The sequence below is a fragment of the Pteropus vampyrus genome, unplaced genomic scaffold, assembly GCF_000151845.1.
Source record: "Pteropus vampyrus isolate Shadow unplaced genomic scaffold, Pvam_2.0 Scaffold50, whole genome shotgun sequence".
In the NCBI taxonomy this organism is placed as follows: Eukaryota; Metazoa; Chordata; class Mammalia; order Chiroptera; family Pteropodidae; genus Pteropus; species Pteropus vampyrus.
In genome coordinates this window covers 5,911,334-5,926,081 of record NW_011888831.1, presented here as the reverse complement: position 1 = coordinate 5,926,081, position 14,748 = coordinate 5,911,334, and the positions used below count along the sequence as shown (strand labels likewise).

The 14,748-nt window shown below is 37.2% G+C and overlaps 1 protein-coding gene across 1 annotated transcript in view; it reads left to right on the top strand.

The window, feature by feature from the left end:
* Positions 1–13,549, top strand: part of EFCAB5 (EF-hand calcium binding domain 5) — a 119,723-nt gene extending 106,174 nt beyond the window's left edge. Inside the window, exons 25-26 of the mRNA XM_023530372.1 lie at positions 2,304–2,400; positions 13,356–13,549. Of these exons, the coding sequence (XP_023386140.1) occupies positions 2,304–2,400; positions 13,356–13,549 (291 nt within the window). The remainder of the gene's footprint in view (positions 1–2,303; positions 2,401–13,355) is intronic.
* The last annotated feature ends 1,199 nt before the right edge of the window (positions 13,550–14,748 follow it).

Below are 14,748 nucleotides of genomic sequence, written 5' to 3'. Positions count from 1 at the left end.
TATGTCAATTTCCTTCTCCAGGTTAGGAATGTTTTATGTCACTGTTTCTTCAAATAAGTATTCAGTTCCTTGCTCTCTTTCTTCTCCCTCTGGTACCCCCATGATGCAAATGTTGGTAGGCTTGATGTTGTCCCATAGACCCCTTAAAGTATCCTCATTTTTAGGGGGGAGGGATTTTTTTTTTTTGCTGTTCTGATTGGGTGTTTTCTGCTACCTTATTGTCCAAATCACTGATTCGGTTCTCTGCTTCATCTCATCTACTGTTGATTCCCTCTAATGTATTTATTCTTCATTTTAGCTATTGCATTCTTCACTTCTGACTGGTTCTTTTTATGTTTCCTATCTTGATTGTTAGGTTTCCTATCTCTTTGTTGAAGTTCCCACTGAGATCATTGAGCACCCTTATAACCAATGTTTCGAATTCTGCATCTGGTAGATTGCTTGTCTCCATTTTGTTTGGTTCTTTTTCTGGAGCTTTGCTCTGTTCTCTTATTTAGGATATGTTTCTTTTTCTCCTCATTTTGGCTGCCTCCCTGTGTTTTTATTAGGTAGAGCTGCTATGTCTTCGGGTCTTGATAGAGTGGTCATAAATGGCAGGTATCCTGTGGGGACCAGTGATACGGTGTCCCTGGTCACCTGAACCAGATGCTCCAGGTGTGTTCCTTGTGTGAGTTGTGTGTGTCCTCCTGTTGCAGTTGAGCCTTGGTTGCTATTTGCATGTCAATGGGAGGGATTGACCCTCAGGATGATTGATTGTGAGGACTGGCCACATCTACAGCGGAGGAGCTGTTGTGCAGGGGCTGACCCTATGGAGCAGGATTCACTATAGCAGGGCTCTGGTGCCTGCCCAGTCTACCCTTTGGGAGTGTGTCTTGTGGAGGTTGTTGGGTGGTGCTCTAGTGTAGTCTGAAGCTGGCCACCAGAGGTGTTGGTTCTGGGGCCTCTCAGGAGGGGCTCTTGTGTAGGCCAAGGTCAACTGCTGCTTGTGCCCTGCCTGGGGCCATTTGGATGAGCTACAAAGTGATCTACAGATGATTGCCACTTGTGCTGGGCTTAGAGCTGCTTAGAAAGAGGTACAGGGCATGTTGAGACCAGCTGCTGCATGTTTGGGGTTTGTGAATCTTTAAGAGATTTTAGTAAAGTCCACAGTATGAGCCAAGACAGGCTGTTTGTATAGAAAAGCCATTGGAAGCAGCTTGGGTATGCCCACAAGTTGGGTGGGGCGGGCTCTCAGGGAATCACTTGAGTAGGCCAAATGGTATTAGCCAGATTGATGGAGACTCAGATATGGCATCCATCTATGTCTTCAACCTGGATGAAGGGAGGGCTCAACAAAGGAACAATGACTTCTGCCAGCACTTTTGTTTGAGAAGAAGCTGCCCTTCCAACTCTTACCCTGAAACCAGACAATTCAGTTCTTATGGTATGTCCCTGGTACCTTTCAAGCTGCTGCCCCAGTGCTGGAGCTCAGAGCAAGTGAGTCCGTCATTAAGTAAGTTCATGTGCAGGCCCTTTAAGAGGAATGCCTGGGACTCCATCTTCCGTCTATCTCACTCAGCCATAACCTCAGCCAAAAGTTATGGAGACTTCTCTTCCTGGCCCTGGAACACTGGGCTGGGGATCCTGGTATAGAGCTGGCACTGCTTGCTCCTCAGTGGGGAACTCTGCAGCTGAGATATCCCTCTCTATTTGTAAGTGCTGCGTGTGGGTGTAGGACCAGCTTGTTCTTCATCTTTGTTCCTTCTATCAGTCTCAATTTAGCTTTTTCTATATATCCTTAGTTATAGGACTTCAGCTAGACTTAAGGTGACTCTAAATGATGGTTGGTCTGTAATTTTGTTGTAATTCTGTAATTATTTGTAATTCTAATGTGGTTGTGGGAGGAGGTGAGCACAGCATTTCCTATTTTACCATCTGGACCAGAAACAGTGGTAAGTTGTTTTTTTTATAAGTACTCTTTTTTTTATTAAAAATAACCCACACAAGTTTAGGTATATAAATCATAATTATATGAATCATGAGTGTCCAAATGCAATAAATTTTACACAATGAACATTTATAACCAGCACCTAGATCAAGAAACATCGTTAGTAGTATCCAAAAAGCCTTCCTTTGTACCCTCTCCTACTGCCCTCCCCAGCCCCACACACTTACCCCAAGGGTGACCAGAAGTCTGACTTCTAACACTTTAAATTGGTTTTGCCTGTTTTCAAATTTATATAAATAAAATTATGTAAACTGGTGAATTGGGTACTGTAGTTTCACTTGCCGATGATTTCATAACTTTTGTTTTTTGTTCACAGTACGTTAACAGACGCTTAGTCGAGAAAATTTGTTCCTTTGATCCAACTGCTGAGCATGTGGGACTTAATTTAAAGCTCATTGGTGAATATATTGGAGGTAAATTTTCACTGAATTATGTTCTAAATATATACTAACAGCAATAAAAAGCAGTTGCAATTCAGAGATACTTGAGTAAAGCAAGTGGCTCATCAATTCATCAATTAGGAAAAAAAATAGTTCTGGTTATAGCCTTTTAAAAGGAGGGACCCTATATACAATCTACTGCATTCCCCAAAGTGACTTCCTATGCCACACATGTGAGAATTCAGAAGCACGTTTATGTTCCACTTATTAATTACATGTGCATTATTCATTAAAAAACAAAAGTGAATAGGGGCTCCAGTGAGGATAAGAAACAAGAGCATTAAATAAAAGGACTATTATTATCTTTAGTTTCAATGAAGAATCAAAGAAAATATTAGATTATGAGTCTTTATAGACAAATAATGTAGGCTTTTTGGAGGAGGAAAATCAGCAGGAATTGATAGCAGTGAGGCTCCCAGATTGGAGAAGGTGATGAGCTCTTTGGCCACAGAAAATTAGCCACATATGAGAGTAAATATACATATACAAGCACACATTCCTCCACAGGTGCGTATTATCCCAGAGACCTCAGGTTGTTTATGTGAATGGAGCAGTAAGGAATAAATATTAAAGTTTGTTTCTTTTTTGTTATTTATGAAAAACTAATTATTAATTGGGAAAATGGCTCTGTAGAAATTTCTCACTAAACCTGTCCCTCTCCTCATCCCTCTCTTACTCTCTGTGGAGACTCTAGACCAAGTCAGAAGGGTTTCTGGACTTATGTGATATAAAATGATCCATGAGGCTCAAAACCAGAGACCCTCAGACAAGAGGAAGGAAAAGGCAACCCAGAGGAAGACACCACACTCCTCAAGGTGTCTGTGGCAGTGGATGCATGTAGTACAGGGGAAGCACATAACAGCGAGCCAGTGTGCATGGATGAGAGAGATCTCCTTGCCTAGGAAGGCTAGATAGTTCCATAAGTTTAGGAGTGCTAGAGAATAAGAGAGAACATGAGATTCAAATAAAAGTTAACATGAGTTAATGTGGACTATGAGTGATGTGAGTAAAGATTAGAATTCTTATTTGGAATGGCTTCTACTGTAGCCTCATCACTCTGGGCTGATTCATGGGAGCCTCTGGATTCATAGGTATTACAGGTATCACTTCTAAGGAAGTGATTCAAGGGAAACAATAACAGCAACAATGAAAATAACTACTTGTTCACTATATACTTGCATATACTTGCTCTATACTTTACTGTTCACTGAAGACTTGAAAATCCTGAAGAAGTGTTTTCTATGTCAATGCCTCATTGCTGCTCTTCCTTTTGGAATAGAGTTAGTCCCCATCATGAGCCCCAGTATTCACCACCCTCCATGTATAACCAGTTTGTTGAACTGACGTTTTTCCTGAGCCCCTATCCACTTTGGTCCCCACCCAATCTGCCAGCCTCTTGGCCTAGATCCAGACTCTGCTGTCAGGGTCACTTGTGTCCTCTTAGACTGATGCTCCCCTTAATAAGCCCATCTCCAGACAAAGGCATCTGTGGTATTGTACCAATGCTTCAAAGAAATCTCTTCAGGCTCCACTTTTGATTTGCTTATCAGATTTATCTCTTGTTGTCATATACAGAAAACATGCAGATTTGTTTCCTCTGCTTGCCTCCCCTTTCATCTGTGCTGATTCCTGAGCACCCTTGATCTCCACTGCTCCCTACCACTTTCTCTTTCCCAACAGTGTTCTTAGGTGGCAAGAATACCAACTGCAGTTAACAAAACTAGATTCAGCCAGAAACCAATATCCCCTAGACTCCCCTACCACCACCACCACTATGTCTTTAGCATTATCACAGCCTCTGCAACAATCAAGACAGTTCATCAGCTACCCAGATACCAACCCTCTCTCCTTCAGACGCAGTCATATCAGGAAATTCTAAGGTTCTCATTTGGAGAAAGACGGGAACTCTTTAAGGCACATTTTCCTTTGTGCCAGAAAGAGAGGAGTCTTCCAGCATTGCAATCTGTTGCTATAAGTTTATCTGAGCCTTTTAGTAGCATTAAGTAAGGCCCCTACTCAGTGACTCCAGCCAGTATGAAATGCTACCAATAGTATCTGTAGGTTCTGCCCAGAATGGGGAGGGAATGCAAGTTAGCATAGCTTCTAATCCACCAAGCCTTCCAAACTAACAATTTTGCCAAGAAAATAGAATTAGGGCTGATGATATGCCCGCACTTTCTTAGGGCTTCTGCTGCCAATTTTTACTCCACTTCATCCTAGTTCTGAAAAGAAGTATTTTTTTAATGTTCAGAAAAGGTACATTTTATTTTTTCCCAATTTTATTGCAATAACAACATATAAAATTGTGTTAGTTTAAGGTATACAACATAAAGATTTGATATATGTATATACTGTGAAATAATCATCACAATAGGTTTAGTTAACATCCATCACCACACATAGTTACAATTTTTTTTCTTGTGATGAGAACTAGTGAGATCTACTGTTTTAGCAACTTTCAAATAAACAATACAATATTGTTAACTATAGTCACAAGGCTGTACGTTACACTCCTAGAATTTATTTATGCTATAACTAGAAGTTGTACCTTTTGACCGGTTTCACCCATTTTCTCCACCCTCCAACTCCTGCCTCTGACAACTACCAATCTGTTCGCTGTTTCTATGAGTTGGTTTTTTTAGATTCCATATATAAGTGAGGTCATATAGTATTTGTCTTTCTCTGTCTGATTGATTTATTTCACTTAGCATAATGCCCTCAAAGTCCATCCATGTTGTTGCAATGGCACGATTTCCTTCTTTTTTATGGTGGAATAATATTCCATTATATATATGTACTACATTTATTTTCTTTATCCATTCATCTGTCAATGGACACTTAGGTTGTTTCCATGTCTTGGTTATTGTAATGCTGCAATGAACAAGGGGGTGCAACTATCTCTTCAAGATGGCAATTTCATTTCCTTCAGATATATATGCAAAAGTGGAATTGCTAGATCATATGGTAGTTCTATTTCTAATGTTTTGAGGAACCTCCATACTGTTTTCCATAGTGGCTGTTCCAATTTACATTCCCACCAACAGTGCACAAGCATTCTCGTTTTTCCACATTCTTGCCAACACTTGTAATTTTTTCACATCCTCATTAACACCTGTCTTTTTGATCACAGCCATTCTAACAGGTGTGACATGATATCTCATTGTGATTTTGATTTGTATTTCTAGAAAGGGGTATTTTATATTCTGGCAGCATTCTAGGCAGCTGTGTCACCTTTAGAGTGAGGCAGTCACCTATGAGGGAGCCACTTTGTTCAGCAGGCTTGGCTTACCAAGGCTATGCCATAGCATATGAATATTGCTGACATACTTCCCTGTAAGGGACCCAGTGACTCCAGTGACCACTCCCAGACAGCTGTACCTACAGTAGCACATCAATTGCCCGCTACCTTCTGCCTAAAGTACTCCCAGTAGTTGGCCTCTTCTACTTGGAGACCCATGACCTGACCACCTTCTCAAGGATCTTTTCTCCCCACTCCACTTTGGACCTCTGCTGTCAGCCTTGCCTGACTTTTCTGTAGGGTGCCCCATACCTGTCCCATGTCCCCCTCCTAGGAGGTTTGAACAGATGTTGTGTACCAGGAAATGTTCTTAGACCTCGAGGCAAAAAGAGCTGTCTTCCATTAAAATGTGACCAGAATCATTTTGTAGTCTAGAACCTGTATTTCTGTCAAATGGCTGTACTTCCTTCCCATACCAAAAGCCCAGGGTCTATATGTCCACAGATACTGGTCTCAGCAGGTGTTCCCTAGACCCTCCACTTTTCCTGCAAGAGTCCCAGGACTCTTCCTCTGCCAAAGCAGCAAGAGCCTCAGTGCTATTATTTGTAAAGATGATTGCCATCGTGATTCTCCAAGGATGACAATGGAGGGAGATGGCCCACCACTGAGGGGAAGGAATGCTGGACTCACAACTGATTAACGCTTGTCCTCAAGATTCACCTTCCAGGAGATCTTTTCCTAATTGCTACTGCCACCATGATGGCTCTACCAAGTGCTGTTCTCTGTCCCTCTCCATTCTGAAAGTGGAACAAGACTCTTTCCTTCACTTCCCACTACGTGGCTGAAGATCAGACAAGAAACTTTCACAAGATTCTACCAGCTGTCCAGAAATAACAAATATAAGTACAGCAATGAACTGAATCTGCAACTGTAAGGATGTGCTGGGCTCTTATGAGTCAGAGTGAAATGAACAACAAGATACCAAGGACGCGGTATACCCTTTGTATACTGCCATTGGCTTGGATTCGGTAACAGTTCTCTACCAACTTTTTAGACCTAGTATTCTTGGGTGGTAATCCCTTCCAGGGTTGTTGATTCCTACTTGTAGTAAAAGAGTAACTATCACAGTTAAACTGGGTTTAACAGGGAGCCTAGAGTGTGCCATTTATGAGATGTTCATAGATTTCAGGCTCTAGAGAAGGAAAAAGTCCATTCAGTTTTAGAATAGATTCCCTTTTTCCTGGCAAGAACCTCTTAAGGGCCCTTTTAGTTAAGATATTAGACAAGTATTCATTCACACACTGTTCATGAGACTATTGGGAGTTTGTTAAAGACCTGGGGCTTGGATGCTTGACCATTTCCCATGCAAGCAGACTCTATTTTTGGTCCAAGTCATGGAAGGTGGGGGGTGGAGGAAAGAAAAAAAAATCAAATCAGCAATTTCCTTTTTGTTTCTTATCATATCTTTTGGTGTTAAATTTTGAAGTTTTCAACAGTAGTTATTTGAATTAAGAAAAATAACTAAAAATGATTTTATTTGTCTAAGTAATATATCACTGCTGCTTTTATATCTGATAAAAGCTTTTCAAAATCAGTTTAATGAGAACATTTTTCAATTTAAGGTAAGCATATTTTTCAAGTTCTCTTGACACTCATGTGTTGTTTTTTTTTTTTCATTTTAGTGATGTTAAAACCATCTTTCATCCAAAAGGATTGTTAAAATTATATTTTTATTAAAGTACTTTAAAAGATCTATTAGAACTAAATGCCTGCTAACAAAAGTCATTAGCCCATCCCTCTTCTCTCTCCTCACTCTCTCAAGTTCCCCTCACTAGAGGCAATTCTTTTTGACTCTTAACTGCTTTTCTGGTATTTGTACATTTCTTTATTTCTAATAATATGCAATATTGCTATCTTCTGATTATTTAAAACCTTGTCAAGTGATTTCCTCATTATAGATGAAAGTTCGGTTCTGTTACATTACCATTCTTTTACCCCATCCTCCTAATGTAGCTATATTACAGTTGGGGACTAAATTAAAACCTAATGTTCACATAATTTTGTTTATGCAAATATTATCCACAGTTGAGTGTTGTAGCATATTTTGATTGCTCCTTTTTTCACTTTTAGTTTTTCATGAAGTAAATTGCCCTTTATTTTAAAAATTGCTTAGTTTTCTTTGTACTCTTGATAATTCCCACTCCTTCCATTTGTCTCTTCATATAATTTCTCAAAAGGTCAGTTCTATTAGGTAATTTTTAAAGTTCCAATTTCTTTTTATTCTTGAAGCCATTATTTCTAGAAATCTTAATTTTCTTTTTATCTGGAGTCCTCCCCTACTGCAGATCTGCTACACAACTGCCTTTCTGAAATTTATTTTGCCACTATCATAGGACTTTGCTATTCTCTTGGTTCATTCTTTCTTGGTCTACTCCCATGTTTTGAAGTAGATATCTCTAGTAGTTTTCTGAGTAAGAGTGCAAGAATGGTAAATTTTTTAAAAGTTCCCATGTCTGAAAATGGTTTTATTCAAACTCACATTTGATTTGTAGTTTGTTAGGTACTATAATTTTGAAGATATTCCCTACCTTTTTTTTTTTTTTTTTAGAAATTGAAATATAATGCGCATACCACAAATTTCACCATTTTAAAGTGTACCTACCATTCAGTACTTTTTAGTATATATACCAGGTTGTGCCACCATCACCACTATCTAATGTTAGAACATTTTCATCACTCCAAAAGAAACTCAGTACCCATTAGCAGTCACTCTCCCTTGCCCATCCCCACCTAGCTACTGGCAACCACTAATCTACTTTCTGTTTCTATAGATTTGCCTATTCTGGACATTTCATATAAACAGAATCATACAATAGGTGGACTTTATATCTGGCTTCTTTCACTTAGCATAATGTTTCAAGGTTTATCTCTGTTTTAGGATGATTAGTATTTCATTGCTTTTTTATGGCTGAATAGTAGTGTATTGTATGTATATGTCACGTTTTATTTATGCATTTATCTGCTGATGGACATATATAGGTTGTTTCTACTTTTTGGTTATTATAAATGATGCTATGAACATTTGTTTACAAGTTTTTGTGTAAGCATATGTTTTCAGTTCTCATTGACATAAAATTAGGAGTGGAATACTAGGTCATATGGAAACTTTAACTTCTTGAAGAAATGGCTCCATTATCAGAAGAAACTTGGGAAGGGCCAAAATTGCTACTGAGAAGTCTGAATCTTTTCTTTTTTTTATTTTGTTTTCTCTCCAGAAGCTGTCCTTTATACCCAAGATTGTGAAATTTCATAATGATATGCCTCTTTATGGGTCTATTTTCATCCATTGATTTGAACACTCAGTGGGGCTTTTCAACTGTGAAACTCAGGTCCTTAAGTCCTTAATGATTTCCTCCATGGCTTCAGGTTGCTGCTTATGGCTGTGTTAAGTTGTGCACTGCACAAAGATGCCCTGCTGAGAAGGTGGATGGGAGCTGAAATCTAATCAGGATTTCATTCACTAAATTGTGTACTTTATTTAGATTAAGGCTACATCTACCTGGAGAAGGGGCATCTCTTTCTTCACACATCTTTTTCTGCTCACCAAACTGTGTGCTCACAGAGTGCATTCATCCATGATAGATGCTTTGTTGTCATTTACACAGAAGTGACCTGGAGGTTAATGGTTGCCCTGGCATTTCTTTACTGTGTTCTCTTTTTGGAACTCCTATTATTTAGATGTTGGATCTCCTATATTCGGTCTCCAAAATCTATATTTTCTGATTTTCCATCTTTTTATCTTTTTGTTTCACTTTCTGAGACATTCTATCAACCTTCTAATTCTATTGAATTTTTGTTTCTGCATATTTTAATGTCTGATAGATTTATTGTTGTTATTCTTTAAATATTTGCTTTCTGCAACATCTTGTTATGTTTCAGGGATTCAACATCTTCTCTCTCTGAGGGTATTAATGATAATTATTTTTTGAAGTTTTCTTCTCCCTGCGGTTTCTCCTCATTCTCTCTGTTTTAGTGTTTTGGTCTCTGTATCTCATCTTCTCTACCTCACACCACTGGGCAACTTCAGCTCCCAATCCTAGAAATTTATTCCTTGGAGAAGGTAACATAGAACATCTCTAGGCTGGGGGATATCATACACAGTTGAGAAGGAGAGTAACAGAGTGAAAATGGGGAGTATCAGTGTGTCTATTGAATATTGAGACACCTGTATATGGGTTTCCCCCAGTAAGCTCCAAACAAACAGAAGCAAACAAAAGGCACAAATAACCGGTACTCCTATACCATCAGAATACAAGAAAAATATTGTGAGACTTTTATTTGTAATAATTTTTCCCATCAATGTCTAATATCTATTTTTTAGAAAGTGTTTTAAAATAATTTATAAATAAACATACATATATGGGGATCATGCTCAACATTTATTAGTGATAGAGGTACATGATCAAAGGGCTTAGAGGCCACTGCATAAAGGTATGAATTTTCGTAAAGATAAATTGCATTGAATAAAATTCATACATAATTTGTTTTATAGCTACGTCATTTTAAAAAGCCAACAAGTGTGATATTATATAGAAATTATGATTACAATAGGAATGAAACTAATATACTTGCAAGAACTCAATGTTCAGCCTGAAGCAAACTTCCATCCAAGCTTTGATAACTCGAGAAAAAATTTTTACCTTCTCATTTAATGTTGATTCTTTCCTGATAAGCTGGAAGCTGAACTTTCCACATTTGGGACCACATTAAATTAACAGTGACATATTAAATGTTCGACTACCATGGCAAATATGAGTTCTCCTGCCCACATAAAAACTGAAATTTGCACACACATACCCGTTTAAGTATATGTTGCATAGAACTTCAGCTCATTGCATGTGGCAGTAATATTAAGGGATGACAGAGGGTATGTGAAACAATAGAAATAAAAGAACTAAAACTAAGAGAACTAATGATAAGGAGAGGAACTTTCAGGAAATACTGCTGATCTTGGGTTAGTTGTTAGTTGAAAGGAGCAGTTACACTTTAACTTTTGGACTTAAAGCTTAAGCACTTCATTCTTTTTTGCTTTGCTCATCTTTCCAATTGTCTATAATTCCTAAAGGATTTAAATTAACCCAGTGTTAAAGCAGAGATCCAGAATGGAGTTTTAATTAGAAATATCTTATAGTGTCCCAATGTTTTCAGCAAAATGAATTCCCTATGTAATTAAAAGTTTGATTAAACTGGAACTTACAAAAATACCATAAAATATTTCTAAAGTAATAGGTTTATAAACAGATTCAAAAGTTGACTCAGCAATTATTTTAGCTCAGATGTATTCAGATAATTTACTATAATCCTTATCAGGGCAAAGCAAAAAAGCATTATTTCTTATGGTTAGAAAAGAAAAAAATTATAGTGTATCTGTTTGAAAGAATTACAAAATCTATGCCAGAGGGCTTTGTCGTCCACCAAGCTGCAAAGAACTGGCACCTATCCACCACAAGAGGACAGTAGCGCTCAACCATTGTCAATGGGAACCCAATAGCAAAGGAGGCTTCATTAGAGGAATCATTAGAGCCAGTTGTTTAACGCATCCATCTCTCATTGGAAAGGGCACGAAAACAGCAACGATGGCCCAGACAGGTTCGGAGCTTATGTCCCTGGTAACAATAAGACAGGAAATAAGCAACAGGAGCTTGTTAAAGGGAGCGACCTCACTCATCCTTGTGTCCTTGAATCACCATGGAGATGGCTGACTAGCTTAATAATGGTTGCAGATAGGGGTCTGTTCATTTGGATGTCAGATAAGAACACTGTGGCAGGCGGCGGGGGAACAGAGCTCTTAATGGGGATTTAGGAAGGGCAGAATAAAAACTGTGCGGCGTAGCAGAGCTGTTATATCTCAGAAAATCAGAACCAGTTTTAGGAGTATTCTAGGGTGCACTTTAATTTAGATTCATGACATCGAACATTAAGATAATCAGAGTAATCTTTGCAGCCTATAACATTACCTTGTAAAGGTACCAGGAAGTTAATAAATACAAAGGAGATCAATTATAACAAAAGCATCTCAATATTTTAAGTATATATGTTGATTGGTCTAGTATTGCCCATAACTTAAAATAAATCAGGTGTTTTTAATATACTCTCATGACCAGCATTTGCTTTTGTTTTTATTTATAATTGTTACTAATATTACTGAGCTATAATCTGAACTTTTAGCATTTAAAAAACCTAATTTAGGACATAATTTAATATTTCAACGTTTATTGAACACTTACAATTAGAAAAAAAGAGTGCCTGTGTGTGTGCGCGCATGCACGCACTCAAAAGAATTTTAGACCATTGTGTCCGCATGTTTTAAAGTAGGCCTGAAGAATTGAGACTTGTATTTTCCACATTTTATGTGCTTTTCCTATCCCGTATTGTACCTTTTATCATAGTGATATCTTCAAAACCATACAAAGCTAAATCTAATTCAGGGAACCTGTTCCCTCATGTTGATAGAAGATAGAGAAATAAGATATGTTCTGTTTTGTCATTCTAATAGATACCCATAAATGATTGTCATTGTTATTAATGAGTTATGGATAGAAGACGACATTTAATTCCTCTTATTCAATTATAAGTATCATATATGGTTTATTCAACTCTAATCAGCAAACATTTATTGGGTTAGGTACTGTGTTAGACACTAGAATTAACAAAATTGAATAAAACATAGACCTGAGGGTGGGAGACACTTGAAAGAAGGACAGTAATTAATTTTTTGAGTAGCTACTCTGTGACAGATTTTTGCATATCTTTTCTCATTAATCCTCATAACAAATCTGCAGTATTATCTCTGTTTTATGGAAGAAGAAACAGGCTCAGAGCAACTAAGTGACCTGCTCAAGGTCAGAAGACTAGTTGGGGTAGAGTCAAGATCGGAATCCAGATCTGTTCAACTCCAGAAGTATATTCTCTTTCCACTGGACCATTCTATCCGAAAATAGTCATTGACTCCTGGAAAGTGTAACTTTTATAAACGGCAGTTCAATAGTTTGCAAATGAAACATAATGGCGTGCAGTGATTATATATTTAAAAATGATTTTATATTAGGAAATATTCCAAACATAAAGTTAGAGACTAACACCTGTGTAGTCATTATGGAGCCACATTCTATATCCAACCTTTGCATTATGCATGTTTGAGTCAGACTTTTTTAAAGAAATAAAATATTTTAGGAACAGTTCAAACTTTCTACCCCTCCCTGATCCTATTCTCTTTTCTTCCTCCCTAGAGATAATGCTTCTATGAATTTGGTGTTTATCAGTTTCATGAATGATTTCTTTTACTACATGGTTATGAGTCCATAAACAATATAATATTATTTTACAAGTTTTAAAACTGTTTTTTAATTGTACCCAAAGAATATATTACTCTATAATTTTTTGTGCTCAATGTCTTTGAGATTTATCTACATGATATAGGTAGCTGTAGTTTTGTTAAATGCTGTATAGTAGTCCATTAGATGAATATACCAAAATTTATCCATTTTCCTATAATTACATATTTAAACAAGATTCTGTCATCCTTTTGACTCAAAACATAACTAATGAACTTTCGTCATAATACTGGAACTTAAATTTTAATAATAAGAGATCAAAACTATCCACACTAACTTTTTTTGTCTTGGTGCAGGTCATTCTCGAATCGAAGTATGGAAATTTGGTAACATTGTCATCGAGTACCTATACCACTGGTCACACATCTGTTTAGCTCTCATGCAGTTAAACAAAAAACTAAATAGTGCTATTACACCCCCATTGCCCTCCAAGACTGACTCCTGTGTGTATGCAAAAATGCCAGGTAGAAGCTTGCTCGATAAATGCTAATAGAATTGGTACTGTATTTAGGATGTTTTTGTCATGTTTGGTATTCTTAACTATAAAATATTTTCAATTGGAAGGAGTGACACATAGACATATTTATCTCCTGGACACTGACCTCAGCACTTTCGAAAACCAAAAGTGCTACCTAAGGAGAAATTTGATTTAAAAAATATCCAGTTGTGGTAGCCATAACCAAATGTATGTTATAGAATATATTTTAAAATTTCCTTTTGGTTTTACCTTTGTATCTACCATGTAACTACTATGGTTAATTGGGTAGAGTTATTTTAATCTTTTAAGGTACAAAGTAAAGACTAAAGATTTAGGGGGAAAATAGCAGTTTTTACATCAAAAAAGTACCAAATAATAAAGATTTTAAGAAATAGACTGGGAATTGTTTTTCTAATTTTTCAAAGACTTGTATGAGCAGCACCTCTTCTCTCTTTTTATTTCCCTACCCCCATCACTTACCTTAACAACTTAAAAGTTATCTCAATGAATAGAAATTTTGTGGGAAAATGTTTGTCCGTGACTCATGGAAAAAAGAAAACACCTGTCTTTATAATAAAAACCACTCGAGTTCAAGAACTGCAAAAAAGAATTTACATTTATTTAAAGCTTGTTATTGGAGCAAACTTTACTGCTGTTGTGAGATTTCATCTTTGAAATAAAATATCTGATGATACAGTTCATTTTTAATAAAAATTTTGGGAAATTAAACTACATTTTCTTTATTTGGTTGGCAAAATGTGATGTGTTCCAAGCATCTTATAATTTGAGGTTGGAGGTCCCTTTTTAACCTTTTCTGATAAGATGGCAGTGTTATTACCAGTCCTCATCTCTTGGATGATCGTATGCCCAGCTTTAACCTATAAGCCTGTTTCAGGGCATTTGCAGCAACATTTCTAGGAATAATGTTCTTGAAGATATTAAACTGATATCCACATATCCTGATAGGTTCAGAACAAGCTTCTAAAGAGTTCACTGTGAATACAAATGGCATTTTAGGCAGCAAGGAGGGGAAATTTTTGCAGAATGCTCATTTTTAACCAATATCATGGGAGTTAAGTTAACCAAATGGCATTTAGGTTAATGATAACAAATATAACACATTTGTGTGGTGCTTTAACTTGTTTGAGATATTTTCACATACTAGCTCATTTGATGCTCCCAATAACCTGTAAGTAAGCAGTCTTAATATT